Here is a 19,563-nt window from a genome sequence, read left to right on the forward strand (position 1 = left end):
GCACCACAAATGGACAGATGAGTAGTAGTGTAATGATGTAGTGATCCTCCATTTTGTGATCTGGTATGGTCATCCTCCATTTTTGCATAGCACTAATTTTCACATAATGACCTAGTCTTTGGAACCTAATGATTTTGAAAGTGAGGAGTGAGTATAATTAAGTCATACTATATGTGAAAAGTACCTGTCACATAAAAAAAAAAAATTTTTTTTTTTTTCACATTGGACGTAATTAATGTTAGCTATTATTACTGATTGGAGTCCTGGGCTGGTACAAGCAATTAACCCACTTGGCTGCTAACCAAAATGTTGGAGGTTTGAGTCCACCCAGAAGTACCTTGAAAGAAAGACCTGGCCATCTACTTCTGAAATATCAGCCATTGAAAATCATATGGAGCACAATTCTACTCTGACGCACATGGGATCTCCATAAATTGGAGTTGGCTTATTGACAAAAAACCGAAAACCAAACCCAGTGCCGTCGAGTCGATTCCGACTCATAGCGACCCTATAGGACAGAGTAGAACTGCCCCATAGAGTTTCCAAGGAGCGCCTGGTGGATTTGAACTGCCGACCCTTTGGTTTGCAGCCGTAGCACTTAACCACTACGCCACCAGGGTTTCCACTTATTGACAACTAACCCAAAAACAGAAAAAAAAGCCATTGCTGTCGAGTCAATTCCAACTCATAGCAACCCTATAGAACGGGCAGAACTGTCCCACAGGGTTTCCAAGGAGTGACTGGTGGATTTAACTGCTGACCTTTTGGTTAGCAGCTGTAGCTCTTAACTACTACGCCACTAGGGTTTCCTAAGGGCAACCAGTTATTGCTTATTATCATTGATGGAGAATTACAGGTTGAAATATGTTGTTTTTAAAGAACTGAAAGGGAGGGACTAGTATTTTTTTTAAGGAAAAAATAAAAGAAAATATGATCCACGTTACACAAGGGAAAAAAAAAAAAAACAGCAATAAAGCATAGAAAATAGAAAAGTAAGACCAAAAGTTGTTTTACGTATAAACAGGTTAATCAGCCTTATTAAATGACAAAACCTTTCAGATTAGTGTTTTTAAAATCTTACTGCATGTTGTATATAAGAGATACTTTTAAATGGAAAAATAAATCATGACGTGTATGAGAAACACTCCTAAATTATCCTTTATTTTATGTTTGCCTCTACTAAAATATTTTAAAGTAGACATGCTGAAACTGAAAGGATAAGCAAACACAAATTAAAGCAGACATGGCAGTAGTAATAGATGATAAAGTCGTATCGAAACCAAGTGCATTAAATGAGATTTAAAAATCTTATTTTGATAAAGGGCAGAATTCACAATGAACAGATAAAACTCATAAATCTTAAGAATCAAATAACATGGGGTTGACATGTATAATACAACAGCAGAAGAAGAAAAAATATAATTATACTAGGAGTGGGAGACTTTAAGACGACACCACAGTCTTACATAAATTAAGTGGACAAAAATAATGATATAAAGGATTTGGACAATATTGCTTTTTCTACCTATGTCAAATATTGTCTTAACAGAGAATAACCTTTTCTTCCTCAAACATACATGAAAGTTTATCAAAAGTTAATTATATACACCAATACCAAAAATCCATCACCACTGAGTCGATTCTGACTCATAGTTACCCTACAGGACAGAGCAGAACTGCCCCATAGCGTTTCCAAGGAGCGCCTGGTGGATCTGAACTGCTGATATTTTGGTTAGCAGCTGAACTCTTAACCACTACACCACCAGGGTTTCCAATTATGTATAGGGCTACAAAGAAATCTCACTAAATTAAAAAAAAAAAAAGGTACAAACCACATTCTATAAAAACAGTTAAAAGAAACTAGACTTAAGTAAAGATTTTAAAATCAGCAAAAATAAAACTACTAAGGAATAAGGAAAAAATTTTTTGAAAGAAGCTCACCTAAGAAATTCTTAGGTTAAAAAGAAAATCAACATGAAATTGTAATTAGATCCCTTACATAAGTAGATATCTAGGCATCCTGGGAGAGTCGGCAAAGAACAAGAATGGAAACATCCCTATGAAAATGCCAGTCATGTTTATTAGCCATCCTGCTAAGGGGAATTCCAGAGCCTTAGTTAAGAGGAAGACCCCTGGGTGGTGCAAAGGGTTAACATCTTCAGCTGCTAACTACACGGTGGGAGGTTTGAGTTCATTCAGAGGTGCCTTGGAAGAAAGGCCTGGCAGTCTTCTGAGAAATCAGCCATTGAAAACCCTATAGAGCTCAGTTCTACTCTGACACACATGGGGTCGCCATAAGTTAGAGTTGACTCAATGGCAACTTTTTTTTTTACTACTTAAAAAAAAAAAATTTTTTTTTTATACTTAGCCCAGTTAAATCCTCTAAATTAAGAGGATGTAGATAGCACTTGAATTTAGATTATAATTCCTGTCATCCTAAACAAATTGTTTTATCACTTTCATACATTTCTGGGTGCAAAATTTCTCTCAATATTGTTTATTACAGAAATATGGATTGAGTGGACCCTGTTTCACAATGACTATCAAGATTCCAACCTCCAAAACTAGGAAAGCAAGCAACACCCTTGGCGATAACATTTCCCAAAGTGTGTTCTGCAGGAATGTTACGAAGTGTTGAGGTGTGGGCAGGAAGTCTGGGGTGGGGGGGGAATGTTACTAAGTGTTGAGGTGTGGGCAGGAAGTCTGGGGTGGGGGGGGAATGTTACTAAGTGTTGAGGTGTGGGCAGGGAAGTCTGGGTTGGGGGGAATGTTACTAAGTGTTGAGGTGTGGGCAGGAAGTCTGGGGTGGGGGGGAATGTTACTAAGTGTTGAGGTGTGGGCAGGAAGTCTGGGGTGGGGGGAATGTTACTAAGTGTTGAGGTGTGGGCAGGGAAGTCTGGGGTGGGGGAATGTTACTAAGTGTTGGAGTGTGGGCAGGGAAGTCTGGGGTGGGTGTGGGGAATGTTACTAAGTGTTGGAGTGTGGGTAGAGAAGTCTGGGGTGGGGGGGAATGTTACTAAGTGTTGGGGTGTGGGCAGGGAAATCTGGGGTGGGGGAATGTTACTAAGTGTTGGGGTGTGGGCAGGGAAGTCTGGGGTGGGGAGAATGTTACTAAGTGTTGGGGTGTGGGCAGGGAAGTCTGGGGTGGGGTTGGGAAATTTATAACCAAAAATACTTGGGAAATGGTGAGTTAAATAACGTGAAAACATTTGTATTGCTGCAGGACTTCTCGGACTCTTTAATATGGCAATATACATTATGAACTCTCAGAAGAACTAGCATACGGAGCTTCCTGAATTTATATGACCATAAAGCCCTTTTCTCCCTAAAGATTTCAAGAGACTGAAATGCTATAGAATATGCTTTGGGACACACTGTCTTGCTGAATTGCCCCCATCAGGTTGTTTGCTTGCTTTTTGCCATCTAAACCATTTGTTTCATTCTGTTACAGGGTTCTTACCCCCTCCCTCCCTTCCCACATCCTATTCCCCTACCCCCTAGCACTGCTTTAACATTAATTGTGGCAGGAGATCGAGGCCATTTAGCTGTCAAAATTAGAGTAGATTTTCTTGATAGTGTGGCATTCTTTAAGTTTTAGGTGTTGGGAACATCCCACACCAAACCTAACAGCCAGATTTAGGGAAAGAGCATTTCACAAAGTCTTTATTAGTTAACATCTCAGAGAGTTGCCCTCCCTAGCCTCTTCTCAGTTTCGACACTTTCCCTACCTTATTCGGAGAAGGTGTGGAGAGGGCTGAAATGAATCCTTTTCAGGAAAAAGCATCATTCTGTTATGTTACCAATAGATCCGAACTCTTTGGTGCCTGGTGCCTACCCTTAAAACGTAATAAAATCTAGATTTTACAAATCGATATGGGGAATCAAGTTTGGAGGCAGGTGTGTCTCTGGAAAACATAGAGCACAATTCTCTATGAAAGGAAAAGGCCAAAGACAATCATTGGGCCCATAAATATTGTCCTTCAAAACCAAAAAACCCATTGCCGTTAAGTCAATTCCATGACCTTATAGGACAGAGAACTGCCTCATATGGTTTCCAGGCAGTGGCTAGTGGGTTTGAACTGTCGACCTGTTGGTTAGCAGCTGTAGCTCTTAGTTACTGCATCAGCAGAGTTCCATTTTTCAAAAGAATGTGCTCCCTAGCAACAAATGGGGAAGAAACAAAATTGGAAAGCTTTTTTTTTTTCTTTCCTCCTCTGAGTTGTCTGTTATTTTATTATTATTATTATTTTGGAGCTTTTTATAATTAATAATATTACAACTCAACAAATGCCTATCTTCTGGCTTAAGCTCATCTTCTGTAAACTGCAATTATTCACCCAGCTATCCACCTGTGCCCCTCTGTGAAATCTCTCCCATTTACCCACCACCAAACATGCAGTTCGTCCTGTACACCTGCACTCTAGGGGATTAGTCTGGTGCCAGTCACACAGAAGGCTTCTAGAAGTAAACCCATTATAAATACCAGTTGGATTTCCTTTTGCAAAAACGGCTTTGTATTGTTCTCCTGAAAATGATCTTCAGGTGAATGCTTCCATCTCAGGTCCAGGAAGGCTATGTCTAATTGGATATTGTTGGGATCATTGGCTAGAGAAGCAGGACTTCTGAATGCAAGTGCCAACTGACTGTAATTACAGTCCTGCAGAAGCCACAGCGGTGGGTTTCTTTATAAAAATGGGAATGAGTTCGAGGCAATTACGGAACGCCCCAGAGGGGATGACTTCTTTACAGAAAATTCTATCCGTTAAAGATATCAGGCTGAAAACCTAAGCCTCCAGCCTCATCCTCCACCTCTCCATGGGAGACTTCTGTCTCCCTCTCCTTTATCAACAACTCCCTTAAAACTTCCATAAAAGCCTTTCCTGGACCTCAGCAGGTTACCCCGCTGATGGCTACTGAGAAAGTGAGGAGAACCATGCACTTAAAAATTATTCATTTCTTATTGTTATCCCCTAAACTGCTGCACTCTGTCCCCCTAATTTAGAAGAAAGCCCACCCCTAAGAAGATGGCCTATTTTATTTGTGAACCTCCTAGTTCTCAGCTGTCACTTAAGTACATTCATCAGAGAATAGAAGACTTCTCATCACAAGAAAAGAGCAAATAACAACTTTGAGTGAAATAAAAGCTACAGAACATGCTGTAAGTGTGGGCTGATAAGCTTTCTCAAATTGTCCCAGTCTGCCAATACTACTCTCCCTAAGTTATGGGGACTTACTTTAAGAATGAGAGAAATGATTAGTCTCTAGTTTCTTCTCACAGGTTTACCAATTATAAAGAAAAGATGAATTTAATATGCTTTTTTCCTTAAAAATAAATTGTAGTACTGGTAATTTGGAAAAGAGAGTAAAAATATAATCCTAATCAGCCACCCTAAGAAAATCATTGTTTGCCTTTATAATTATTTCTTTTTGGTCTTTTATTTGGATTTTTTTTTTTTTTAAGGTGCCTAGGCACAAACGGTCTGTGCTTGACTGCTAAACTAAAGGTTGGAGATTTGAACCCACACAGTGATACCACAGAAGAAGGGTCTGGTGATCCGCTTGCATTAAGATTACAGCCAAGAAAACTCTATGGATCGGTTTTACTCTGTAACACGTGGAGTCGCCATAAGTCAACGTCAAGTGACAACAACAATTTAGATTTTTAAACGCAATTCTTATTTTAGTATAAATTATGGAAATAGGTATCTTTCAATCAATCCGACAGAGAAAATGATCACACATCATCATATAAAAGGCATAAATACTCTAAAAGTTAACACCTAGTTATCGCTTATTAGATGTAGGCACTTTGCTAATACTTTACGTGCATCTAGTCATTTAATCTTCATAACAACCCATCTAGTAATTGCTTTTGTATTTCCAGTTTTACAGATGAGAAAACTGAGGCTGAAAGAGCTTACCCAAGGCTACGCAGCAAGGAAATGCAGAACCTAGACTCGAACCCAAGCCAACTCCAAACTCCAAGGCTCTCGTTCTTGCATTGGGCTCATGTCCCTGGGTTCCAGGGGTCCTCGTATTCAAAGACTTCACCATCCACACACATCTCAGACCTTTCAAGATGGTCTTGCATGTTCACCTCCTCAACATCAGGACCCTGTATTGATGTCTGTTCTTTGTTTTGGCCTGTACAAGGATAGGCCTCTGTCTACTGATTACCTGATAGCACCAATTTATGACTTGCTCATTGTATTTTGATCTACCACATGTAAGTCAACATTTCCCATTTGACACTTTTTAAACTCCTCATTTATTCTGAGTCCTTTATAAGGTATTATGCATATGAGGCCCTCTCTCTCTCTCTCTCTCATTTTCTCTCTATTACTCCCTTTCTCTCCCTACATCACATTCCATTTCTCATCTCTGAACTTAACGATGAGAATATTTACAACAGGGGGTATATGTATTTGATGAGAAGTCCTACTCTTTAACAGCCTTAAACTCTTCCAGTCTGGGGATCCTACTTATGATTATTTTTCTTTGTCTCTTGCCAACTCATACAATTGTAAGTTCACAGTGAAATTCCATTTCCTTACCCTTAACACATCCATTATAGATTCTCTTGGAGCCACATTTTCAACCAATACTTTTGGTTACCAAGGAACAATTCATAACATACTCCTAATACTTTTTTTTTTTGTTAGCACTTTAAAAATTACTGCAATTATTTATATCATGATATGGCTGATTAAAACATAACTTCCTATCCTTGCTTCAGAATTAGAATTATATTGTATTTCATTCTTTTAGCTTTATTTTAATATGAAAATCTGGAGAATTGTCCACCAGAGTTTCTGGTAAGCATCTGGAAGATATCAAATTTGAAAGAACCAAAACTGATTCTCTTATTATAATAAAGAGAAGAATAAAATTTTCAAAGTTGCAAAATTGTATTCATGCTGAATAACATCCAACATACATGTCCTCTGCTATAAAAATGTCTGCAATTATTAAACATAATCCATATCATAAGGCATTTGCAAATTGTGAATTCCACTTGGAATTGTATTTTCTACCCCTCAGCATAAGCCCCCAAGTAGCCTACAGTTAATTCTGCCCTTGGGGAATCATTCACATTTAATTTATCACTGATCTGTTGGAAGAACCATTTCTCCTTAAGATATGTCCAAAAATAAAATCAACTAGTGTGCATTACAGAATGTCCTCATTCCATCCGTGACTGGAGGAAGGGGTTTCTAAGAGGAGTCACAGAGGCCTCAGTGATTGTCTTCAGCCTAGAGAGCAAAAGACCAGGAATTATTGGAAATGCAAAACATAAAACGGAGTATATTAAATGAAACCTACTACAATATACACATTTTTCACTTTTAAATGGCAAATTGGCTTTCTTACCCTGTTCTATTCATTCAGGAGAAATGAAAAGGTATCCCTTCTCCCATCTCTTTCTCATTAACTCTCTGACACTTCCCGACTAGGAGGAGATTCACAGTCAATAGGCTAAGTGACAAGCCACTAAGCATCAGTTAACAAGGTCTCTCCTTTTCTCTGTGGCCAAGTGACTGGGTGAGTCTTCTGTATCTTGTATTTTGTCCCCCTTAAGATGCAGTGACCCAAATGGCTACTAAGCTAATTGTTGATTGTAAACTCTAGACCTTGTGCTCTGGTCTGACAAGGTCTCCAGAAGGTAAGTGGCTCCCAGAGGCATGGGGTTAGCAGCCAGGTGTGGTCAAGGTCTGGCTGAAGAGGCCTTAGACTTTGAATCAGCTTCCAGGCATCTAGTAAGAATCCAGCAGAGCATCTTGGGATAGTAATTAAACCACATATAGTGAGAAACATTGTCCTTCAGCTGAACCACGTCCATATCACTCTCTTAAAGTTATAGATAAACACCACGGGTGGATGGCTTGATTTCAACTTCAGAGATGTCTGTACGATCACACAACTCAATGCCTACATGTACTTACAAGGTGAACTGCATTTTTTAGTGGCTATTGTATGTAATATGAGGCATTGGTGGGTTGGTGGTAATATTCTCACCTTCCATGAGGGAGACCAGGTTCCATTCCTGGCCAATACACCTCATGAGCAACCACCACCCATCTGTTAGTGGAGGCTTGCATGTTACTGTGTTGCTAAACAGATTTCAGTAAAGCTTTGAGACTAAGATGGACTGGGAAGAAAGGCCTGGCAATCTACTTCCAAATATCAGCTAATAAAAACCCTATGAATCACAATGGTCTGAACAAGACAGGGCAGCATTTCTTTCCATTGTGCATGAGGTTGCCATGAGTCAGAGGCCAACTCAGTGGCAGCTAACAACAAGAACATTATATGTGGCAGCAAGCAAGGACACTTGATCTGACCTCACAGAGCAATTCTTTTGAATTTCTTCTACACTGAAATAGAAGGACCATAGGAATAGATGTCAAACACCTGTGCTGTACTCCCTGCTTGGCCACGAGCTAGATGTAGGGATTTCTAGGCCTCAGTTTTTGCATCTATAAATGATAAGGATGAATTAGACAACTTCCCAAATCCCTCTGAGTTCTGAAGTTTAATACTAGCTGCTACCAAGAATCTCAGCAGGGTTCAAGATATTCTAATAAGTGAAAAGGACAGTGTCCTGGACCCATGGCCAGTTCCCCCAATGGAAAAGACAAGCACATATTCAAAAAGGAATCCCCTTCCCCGGGAGACTTTTCACACGCAGCGCTTCACAGGCTAGACAATAAAAACAGCTGTTGAAGGGGATTGTGAATCTTGCCTGTTCTGTGTCCCTAAGGGCAACAAGCATGTTTTGTAACAAGTATGGCTTGTTACAGCACGGCTTGTGATGCACATTTCTTGGATTAACTTCTTGAGCTCTCTAAGTGTGATACACAAATAATACTAGTTGTGCATCTTTTGCAATCTGGAAAACAGTACAGATCTCTCTTTAGGCAAGACAGCATATGGAGAGAAGGGCAGATGTGCTTTCACGAAGCAGTTAGCCAAGTGGTTTAAGACATGCCTCCTCGGTGGAGAGGCATTCCCATTTATACCTGAACATTTCTTTTGAAGGGAGAGATGCTCTTGGTTATCATCTTTTTCCAACTCTTTATCTCAGGCTTAAAATGAAAATGCCCATCCTTCAGGCTAAATGACAGACATTCACATACATTAGTATAAATATGCTAATAACATTTTGCATTAACAGAGAAAGTGAAAGTGCTTTATAGAAGATACTGTAGTTCATTAATCCTCAGGAGAGCCATGAAATAGCTAGGGGAAAGAATTCGCCAAGTTCTTCAAATGATGGAAAACTGCACCGTTTAAGCATTCAGTTTGCTCAAAAGTGTCTGAAGAACCTTTTGCAAGGCCTTAAATGGAACCTAGGAATGCTAACTCTGAGTCTGAATTGGCTTCGGTGACACTCCACTCATACAAAGGCCATGGCCTGCATTTGCACTGATTCAGTGCTTTATTCTTCCACACTCCTTATCCAGTCTGGATCCTTCTACCGGCCCCTACCCATGGCCACGGAAACCTGTGGCGAAGCTCAAATGGCTGCCTGCTCACAGACTTGGGGAGTTTTTCCAAGTGTCACCTTCTTGCCTTCTGCTTCACCCATCTCAGTGAGTTGGTCTCTTTTAGTTTTGCATCTTGCCTTACTTGTATGGTTTTACCCCATTTCAGCTTGATAATCTCACTCAGTCTATTTCATGCTTAATTTGATAAACCATGCTTAAAGATAAACCAAAAAAAAAAGTTGCCATAAAAAAAGAGTTGATTAATTGACTCATGGTGACCCCATGTGTGTCAGAGTAGAACTGTGCTCTATAGAGTTTCAGTGGCTGATTTTTCAGAAGCAGATCACCAGGCCTTTCTTCTGAGGTACCTCTGGGTGAACTCAAACCTCCAACCTTTCGGCTAGCAGCCAGCACATTAACCATTTACGCCATCCAGGACTCCTTTAAAGATAACACCACCGCTACCACCAGTTGCCGTCGTCAAGTCAGTCTCGACTCCTGGCGACTCCACGGATGTCAGAGTAGAACTGTGTACTCCATACGGTTTTCATGGCTGTGGCTTCTTGGGAGCTGATCATCAGGCCATTCTTCCAAGGCACAGCTAAAGCCCCTAGGAAATGCCCCCACCTCTCACATTCAACCTGCAGACAAGGAGCACGACATGCCACCTGGGTCTTCAGAATATCACTGGTCGTGATCTCACCCTCCTGCTCTATCCACGGAAAGAGACAGAGCAAATATAATACCACCATGTCAGTGGCAACAAGCTCTGGCTCTTTGAGGCAGACAGCATCCCCCCACCAAGATGTCAGTGTTAAGGGAAACATAGAGAGCCCCTTCAACCCTGCTGGGGTAATGTCGTAAAGAGGAAGTTACCATGAGAGCTGTATAGGTGTAGGGATAGTGGTAGGCCAGGTAGCAGACATCCTCATTGTGCGGGAAGGTGACAGCAAAGGTGAGGGTGTAATAACACTTCCCAGATGCTCCTCCCTTGGCAGCTGCATTCAGGCGGTAATGATTTCTAAGAGAGACAGGGGAGGAGAATGAGGCAGAGGTGAAGGCAACGACCAGGCTCTAGATGCTGTGAATCTCACATGTTCCATACTGGCAAGATGCTCTTCATTCAAAACAAAATGTGGTTCCTGCACAAAATGGAATATTACTCAGTGATAAAGACAGACGAATCCTCATACATCCTACAACATGGATAGACTTTGAAAACTTTATGCTAAGTGAAATAAGTCAGTCACAAAAAGGACAAAAACTACATGGTCCCATTTATATAAAATATCTAGAATATGGAGCCCTGGTGCTATAGTGGTTAAGAGCTTGGGTGCTAACAAAAAGGTCAGCAGTTCAAATCCACCAGCCACTTTTTGGAACCCCTATGGGGCACGTCTACTCTGTCCGGTAGGGTTGCTATGAGTCAGAGTCCACTTGATGGCACCTAACAACAACATCTAGAATATGCAAATGCATAGAGACCAAAGCTAATTTGTGGTTACTGGGGTTGAGGGGAAGGAGGAGGGAAAGAGGACTCTGCTCAAGGGACACTGAGCTTCTGTTAAGAGTGATGGAAACAGACAACAGTGATGGTTGAATAATGTGGTGAACATAATTAATGCCACTGCATTGTACATGTAAATATGTTGAAATGGCATGTGTTTTGTTACATATATATTGATCAGAATTTTTTTTTTAATTTGATGGTGAAATTTAGAGGACAGAGAACTGTGCAAATACGCTTCTTGCCAGGTCATGACCAAACCAGCAACTTCTAGGCTGGCCCATCTGTCTCCCCATTGTGGCATACATGCCACAGGCCTTTCTTTTGTGTGTCTGAAAATGAAGTCATTGAGCTTAAACATAGAGAAAAATGTTACTAATTCTGTTTTTCCTATGATTCTGTTGCAGACATACCCTTGATTATTCAAATTTGGTTCCCCCAACCCCCACTTCTCTCCAGATTTCATAGGGTACAGCACCTTCCTATCCCCTCAAACTGCAATATCATAAGTCCCCTCAAACAATATTATGAGTGGATTTGTTAGTAATCGCTACTATACATTGGAGGGCAGTGGTGGCTCAGTGGTAGGATTCTTGCCTTCCATGTGGGAGACCCAGATTCAATTCGCAGCCAATGCACCTTAGGTGCAGCCAACACCCACTCATCTGTCAGTGGCGGGTTGTGTGTTACTATGATACTGAACAGGTTTCAGTAGAGCTTCCAGACTAAGACTAGAAAGAAAAGCCTGCAATCTACTTCTGAAAATGAGCCGAAGAAAACCCTATGGATCACAGCAGTCTGATCCACAACCAGTCATAGGGATGGCGCAGGACCAGACAGCATTTCATTCTGTTGTACACGGTGCTGCCATGATTTGGGGGCCAACTCGATGGCAACTAACAATAGCAACAACAACTATATATTGAGTTCCAACTAGACCTTAAATATCCCACCTTAGTTATCACGGTAACAACCCGCTATGCAGATAAAGAAACAAACACTTAGAAAAATTAAATAATTTGCCAAAGATCACAAGGCTAGTAAGCGGCAGATGCAGGATTAGAACCCAGATCTGTCTGGCTACAAAGCCTTTGTTCTTTCCATTCTTCCATAATTTCTTCCCAAAGGAATGCCTTTGTCACCCCATCCTAGGGTGTTTCAGCTCCTTAAAGCTTGAGAGTACGCATTTCCCTTTGTCAAAGACGGAGAACCAACTGTGATACTTCAGAGAACAGTAGCAAAGTAAACTGCACCCAGAAGTTCATTCCAAGCAATATTTTCCCCACACACTGCCAGTTATGCTCTTCTTGCCTTGCCTGTTGATGCTGACACAGTTGGGTAGGCTTTTCTGAGAAATGCTACCATCAAGGCCGCATTATAATGCAGAATACACCTGGGCACCAAAACATGCAATTCCACCTCTGAGCATTTACAACATTGGCTACTTGTCCATGGTGCTCTTGGTTTTATTGGGAGAAAGGGAGAGAGGAAGGTAAGAAATAGCAGATAATCATTCTTGTGTGTTCTAGCAAAATATATAGAAAACGGATTATTTTTTTCTGCCTCTCTGCTACCTTCATGCCTCCCCCCACCAAAGCAAAAGAGCAGGCAAGCAAGAAAGGAAGAAATAGAAAATCTGGAGTAATTTCTTGGGTCTTTCAATATTTATGAAACTAGGGATGGGAGTAAGAGAAGCTGGTGGTCCTACTGACTACGTCCTGATACACTTCTCTTGCCCCAGCTTCTCCCAACATGGCAGCCTGGAGCCTTGATCTTTCTGGGGAAAGGAGAATACTGGATAACAACCTAAGCCCCCAATGGATTGGGCCACACAGCTCTGCAGGGTCACATTGATAGAACCCATTTCCTCTGTGATTACAGGAATAGAAACTTCAAAAGGGGTGTCTTCACCCATGGTGCCATCTGGATCTTGATGCTTTCTCCAGATTCCCCCCCGCAAATTCTGCAGTATCTCCCAAAGCTAATACTCTGGTTATTGGAGACTACATAAAGAAGCAGATGGTAGCTCAGAAAGCATGCATGCCTCTTATGCTCTGCATTTTATTCTCTTTCTGAAATCACTTTTAAAGGCGTGTCACTTCACTGCAAAAGCACATTCAGTTTACACCTACCTGAACAACAGGTGCCAGCCAATTACACCTCCCTACAGTGGAATGGCCAATTGAAATTAAATGAGCCAGGGACAGCCAATCAAAAATGTAGAATAGAGCTTCGCCTGTAAGCATGAACACGCGAGCACACACGCTTCCCACATACACACCCATGAAGGTAAACGCAAGTGGAAGCACGCATCTAGCACCTTACCACTGTTCACCTACCAACAGTGGAGACCAAGCCTGCACCTTGACTTGAGTTACAGATACTGCTGTGGGGAAGCGAGCAGGGGTCTCATTTGGGCCTTGCTTCTTTTCAGTTCCCCACTGCACTATTAAGTGTGCAGGAAGTTCTATGACAGGCACTGCTAGCCTGTGCACATTCAACCTTCCTCCACTCAGCCACAGGAGAGAGCGAGAGAGAGAAAGTGAGAAAGCGAAATCCCCATGTTTATCTCTCTGCTCCTTCCCGATTCAAACCACTGGACTCCAGGAAAAGAGCAGCTACAGTGAAATGGAAAGAGAAACAAAAATGGATTAATTCTCAGCCTTTGGGCTCCCATGAGCCCAAGTCATAGTGACTTAAGGGAAATGTAAGGAATTTGAATGGTAGTTATGCCTTTATGAGATCTGCCTTGTCACCAGCCCGTCTGTCCCCCAACACACACACATAACATGCTACCCGCTACAGCTTGGTGATACAATGGGGTTGATTCTCTTGAGTAAGGACTAAAAGCTCCTCGCTGACAAGCCAGCCTTCTCTAGAATGGTTGCAGATTGCTGGAATTTAAGAAAAAAAAGGATGTCACCTGATCTAGAACATTGATTTCAGCCTGGATTTTCAGCTAAAGAAGATTCAGTTACAGTCCTAGACTAGAGCCTAAACTATGGCTGAACCTAAAGCCAATGTCAGGCTTCACCACTGGAGTCTCTTGGTGGCCATATTGTAGCAGGACTTTCCAGAAGACAGCTCAACCTCCAGCGAAACTTTACTCTTCAGAGGCCTCTAAACTTTCCCCAGACCTTCTTTTTCATAGAGAAATATTTGATAAATCTCTAAAGTGAAGTATTTGGCTTGCCACATTTCAATTTGTCCAGGCTAGAGTAAGATCCCATCAACAAGTTATTTTTGCTTCCTCAATGATGATGTGAACATATTGAGGGATGTGTGCAAGTCAGGAACACTCATCCTTCATATTTTTTTTTCTTTAAATGTTATTTATTTTGTTGTTGTTGAGAATACACACAGCAAAACAAACACCAACTCAACAGTTTCTACGTGTACCATTTAGTGATACTGATTACATTCTTCAAGTTGTACAATCATCCTCACCCTCCTTTTCTGACTTGTTCCTCCCCCATTAACATAAACTCACTGCCCTCTAAGTTCTAATCCGATCTTTCAAGTTGCTGTTGTCAATTTGATCCCATACAGATAGTTCTTAAAAAAGCATAATGCTTAAGGCAGATCTTTTTTACTAGTTAAGCTAAACTATCACTTGGTTTTAAGAAGACTTCAGGGGATATTTTTGGTTCAAGGTTCAAAGGTCATTTCAGGACAACCTTTGAACATCCTTCATGTTTTTAAGTTGTTCCTATGTATGTTGTTGTTGGGTACTGTCGAGTCAATTCCAACTCATAGAGACCCCATCCGACAGAGTAGAATTGCCCCACAGGCTTGTCTTGGCTGTAACCTTTATGGGAGCAGATCACCAAGTCTTTCTCTTGAGAGCTGCTGGGTGGGTTTGAACTACCAACCTTTTGGTTAGCAGCTGAGTGATTAACTATTGTGCCACCAGGGCTCCTTTCCCATTTACGGGAAGCCCTCTTTCTCCTCCTCATTTAGCCAGCTCCTCTTCATGTTTCAAGACTCAACTCAAGTGTTTCCTCTTTCAGGAAGCCTAACCTGATATCTCCCTTTTTCATAGCTCTTATCTCACTGCACTCTAGATACTTCATGGGAGGAATTATACTTATAAACTTGTGTTTCTTCAAGCTTGGCACAGTCCCTGGACATAGCAGCCATTCAATAAAAAAATGAATAAAACTAAGACTCCAGGAGTAAGAATTAGTATGCTGAATATATATTATCTCTAATCCTAATGACATCCTTTCAAAGCAAGTAGCATTAGATACGAGCCCTGGTGGCACAGTGGTTAAGCACTTGGCTGCTAACTGAAAGGTTGGCAATTCAAACCCACCAGCGGCTCTTCAGGAGAAAGATGTGGCAGTCTTCTCTGAAGATTACAATCTTGGAAACCCTATGGGGCAGTTCTTCTCTGTCCTATAAGATCACTATGTGTTAGAACTGGCTCAACAGCAATGGGGTTAATGGAGTATTAGATACATTCTCCAGAAAAGAAAATTGAGACTCACAGGGATTAAGCAGTTTGGTCAAGTCCACAGCAACTATGTTGTTGTTGTTGTTAGGTACCGTAGAGTCAGTTCTGACTCATAGCGACCCTATGCACAACAGAACGGAACACTGCCCCGTCCTGAGCCATCCTCACAATCGTTATGCTTGAGCTCATTGTTGGAGCCACTGTGTCAATCCACCTCGTTGAGGGTCTTCCTCTTTTCCGCTGACCCTGTACTCTGCCAAGCATGATGTCCTTCTCCAGGGACTGATCCTTCCTGACAACATGTCCAAAGTATGTAAGACGCAGTCTCGCCATCCTTGCTTCTAAGGAGCATTCTGGTTGTACTTCTTTCAAGACAGATTAGTTTGTTCTTTTGGCAGTCCGTGGTATATTCAATATTCTTCACCAACACCACAATTCAAAGGTGTCAGCGCTTCTTCGGTCTTCCTTATTCACTGTCCAGCTTTCACATGCATATGATGCGGTTGAAAATACCATGGCTTGGGTCAGGCACACCTTAGTCTTCAGGGTGACATTTTTGCTCTTCAGCACTTTAAAGAGGTCCTTTGCAGCAGATCTACCCACTGCAATGCGTCTTTTGATTTCTTGACTGCTGCTTCCATGGCTGTTGATCGTGGATCCAAGGAAAACGAAATCCTTGACAACTTCAATCAAGGAAGAAGGGCCTGGCAGACTACTTTTGAAAAGCATTAGCCAGTGAAAACCTTATGAATAGCAGCAGAACAGCAACTATAGGAAGCAGGATTCAAACTCAAATGCAGGCCAAGATCCAAAACCATAATTTTTTTTCATTATCTCACCTGTCTGTCAGGAATGGTTAAAAAGACAAAAGACCTTTTGGCCCAATTAATCAAGTAAGAATTTGAAGTTTTGATCTTCATAAGTCACAACTGCCTAAAAACTTAAAGTCTAAGGTAACAGAAGAAATAAAAAATAATTCAGGTGAGGATTTTAATAAACTAGTGAAAACGATCCATATCACTATAATTCTAAGAATGTTTCTACTAGTAATTAATAATAATAATTGCTAACATTTCTTGAGTTGAAATGTTACCGTGGACCAGACATTGTTCTAAATTTCCCGTGTGTTTAATCTCATTTCATTCAATCTTCAGAAAAGCTCTATGGCATTGATACCATTATTTTCTTCATTTTACAGATGAAGAATTGGAGGTTCGGATATGCTGGAAAAATTTGCCCAAGATTAGTGAGTGGTAGACATTTGATTCCAAGACCTTTCCCCCCTCGATCTGCTTTTACAGGTATCCTCTCAGATTTGCTGGATCCTACTTAGTACTCACTTAGCACTCTGCTGCTAACCAAAAGGTCAGCAGTTCAAACCCATCAGCCAATTCTCAGGAGAAAGATGTGGCAGTCTGCTTTGGTAAAGATTATAGCCTTGGGAACCTTATGGGGGTAGTTCTACTCTGTCATATAGGGTTGCTGGGAGTGCAAATTGACGCAAAGGCAATGGTTTAGATAAGTCCTCTCAGGTCAAAGATGACATGGGCTGGATCGATCCAGCAATTGCACAGTTAAAAGGCTCCTCGTTGCTTTTCCATTCTCTGAATGATTTATCTTGGGAAGCAGCTACACTTTTATAATCATAAAGCCCTCAATGAAGCAAGGAGCAAAGCACACAGATGCATAGTTATAAACTCAATCTATTTCCATTTGTACTTAAAAATATGCTGGGAAGTCATTTTTTCAGTGTGTGCATGAAATAAGCAAATACCATGCTAGAGAGTGAATTAGATAATCTTATAATGACAATAGCTCTGTTTAACAAGAGTTCATCATTTCACTTAACGGGGTCTAATAAGGCAGAGCAGCCACGTTGCCGGCTTCCCCGTGTCTGCAGCGTTCCTAATATTCTATATAACACCAGTTCCCTCTCCAGAGATCCTGTGGAAGCATGCACGATGGCAGAGCTCTTGTATGACATTCATCTTCATGAGTGAGCTGTTCCGTCTCCTCTCGCAAGCGGAGATAAATGTCAGAAGAGATCAGCCGTTGTGTATTACATGCCCACTCTAAGCGTGCAGCCTCCCTCCCTCTGCTCTTCAGCACCAAATTACGTTAGACCAGAGCTAGGAGAGAACTCAAAAAGGTATGAGGCTGTGTACATAGAGGGAGAAGCAGACTAGAGGGAAGTAAATAAAGCAAAAACAAAACTCTCCTTGCTTCTTTTTAGGAAAGCCATGGAAAAATGTGTCTGCCCATCTATGTTCTGCCCTCTTGAGGATCACTTTTTATTTTCTATCCTAGTGGTCCTCAAGGTGGGGGGTGGGGGGTGAGGAGGGATGGGGAAGAGGAAGGAGTAGGAGGTACTTTGGGATGGGGATAGGACAAGACGATGAGCTGAGCACAGGGAGAAAATACTAGAATCTCTCCTCAAATGTATTGTTATAGAGTAATAAGGGAGAAATTAAGTGGTCTAACCTTTAATATGGGCTTGACACTAGTGAATAGTTTTTTTGACACTGGTGACCTCATACAGTTCATGTTAACCCGTTGTCGTTGGTGTTGTCATTAGTTGCTGTTGAGCCAGCTCTTTCATGTACACCAGAGCAAAACATTGTTGGTCCCATGTTAGCCTAATGTGATGAATAATTATACAACAAATTAGATTACAGTGCACAATCTCATCCTTTCATCTCTGTTTTACTCAAGGCTGGAATATGAAAAATACATAATATTTTATATCGACGGTATAGTTAAGCATCAATTGCAGCAGACAGGGTTTCCTGAGGGAGGAGTGGGAATAGCTAACACCCTCCTTCTTTCTTTTGGATGTAGCTCTGGCAAGGTAATTGTTTGCAGATGCCTACTTTAGTGGATTTATAGATTATATTACCTAAATTAAATTAAGGAAACCCTGGTGGCGTAGTGGTTAAGTGCTACAGCTGCTAACCAAAGGGTCGGCAGTTCAAATCCGCCAGGCGTTCCTTGGAAACCCTAAAGGGCAGTTCTACTCTGTCCTACAGGGTCGCTATGAGTCGGAATCAACTCGACGGCACTGGGTTTGGTTTTTGGTTAAACTAAATTAAACCGCACAATACAGACAACTAATTTTTAAGAAAGTTCTACTTAGAACCCATGTTGTTGCAGTTAGCTGCCCTTGAGTTGGCCCCAGATTCTTGGCAACCCCATGCACGATGGAACAAAATGGTGCCCATTCCTGCACCATCAGTTACGGATCAGACCATTGTGATCCATAGGATTTTCATTGGCTGATTTCTGGAAGTACATTGCCAGGCCTCTCTCCCTAGTCCATTTTAGTCTGGTAACTCCACCTGTTCATCATCATAGCAGCACACAAGCCTCCACTGACAGAGAGGTGGTGGCTGAGCATGAGATACATTTGGTGGGTCTCCCCCACAGAAGGCAAGAAGTCTACCACTCAAAACTGGGTCTCCCCCATGGAAGGCAAGAAGTCTACCACTCAAAACTGGGTCTCCCCCATGGAAGGCAAGAAGTCTACCACTCAAAACTGGGTCTCCCCCATGGAAGGCAAGAAGTCTACCACCCAAAACTGGGTCTCCCCCACAGAAGGCAAGAAGTCTACCACTCAAAACTGGGCCTCCCCCACGGAAGGCAGGAAGTCTACCACTCAAAACTGGGTCTCCCCCATGGAAGGCAAGAAGTCTACCACTCAAAACTGGGTCTCCCCCATGGAAGGCAAGAAGTCTACCACTCAAAGCTGGGTCTCCCCCAAGGAAGGCAAGAAGTCTACCACTCAAAACTGGGCCTCCCCCACGGAAGGCAGGAAGTCTACCACTCAAAATTGGGTCTCCCCCACGGAAGGCAAGAAGTCTACCACTCAAAACTGGGTCTCCCCCATGGAAGGCAAGAAGTCTACCACTCAAAGCTGGGTCTCCCCCAAGGAAGGCAAGAAGTCTACCACTCAAAACTGGGTCTCCCCCAAGGAAGGCAAGAAGTCTACCACTCAAAGCTGGGTCTCCCCCAAGGAAGGCAAGAAGTCTACCACTCAAAACTGGGTCTCCCCCAAGGAAGGCAAGAAGTCTACCACTCAAAGCTGGGTCTCCCCCAAGGAAGACAAGAAGTCTACC

General features: G+C 41.9%; 1 protein-coding gene across 9 annotated transcripts in view; it reads right to left on the minus strand.

Moving 5' to 3' along the window:
- The window catches only part of AGBL1 (AGBL carboxypeptidase 1), a 1,130,253-nt gene that overhangs the window by 904,746 nt on the left and 205,944 nt on the right, over positions 1–19,563 (minus strand). For all 9 annotated transcript variants that reach the window (XM_049905901.1, XM_049905902.1, XM_049905900.1 and 6 more), the window contains one exon: positions 10,365–10,509. In XM_049905901.1, coding sequence (XP_049761858.1) covers positions 10,365–10,509 — 145 coding nt within the window. The remainder of the gene's footprint in view (positions 1–10,364; positions 10,510–19,563) is intronic.

This window comes from Elephas maximus, chromosome 13 (assembly GCF_024166365.1).
Source record: "Elephas maximus indicus isolate mEleMax1 chromosome 13, mEleMax1 primary haplotype, whole genome shotgun sequence".
Taxonomy (NCBI): Eukaryota; Metazoa; Chordata; class Mammalia; order Proboscidea; family Elephantidae; genus Elephas; species Elephas maximus.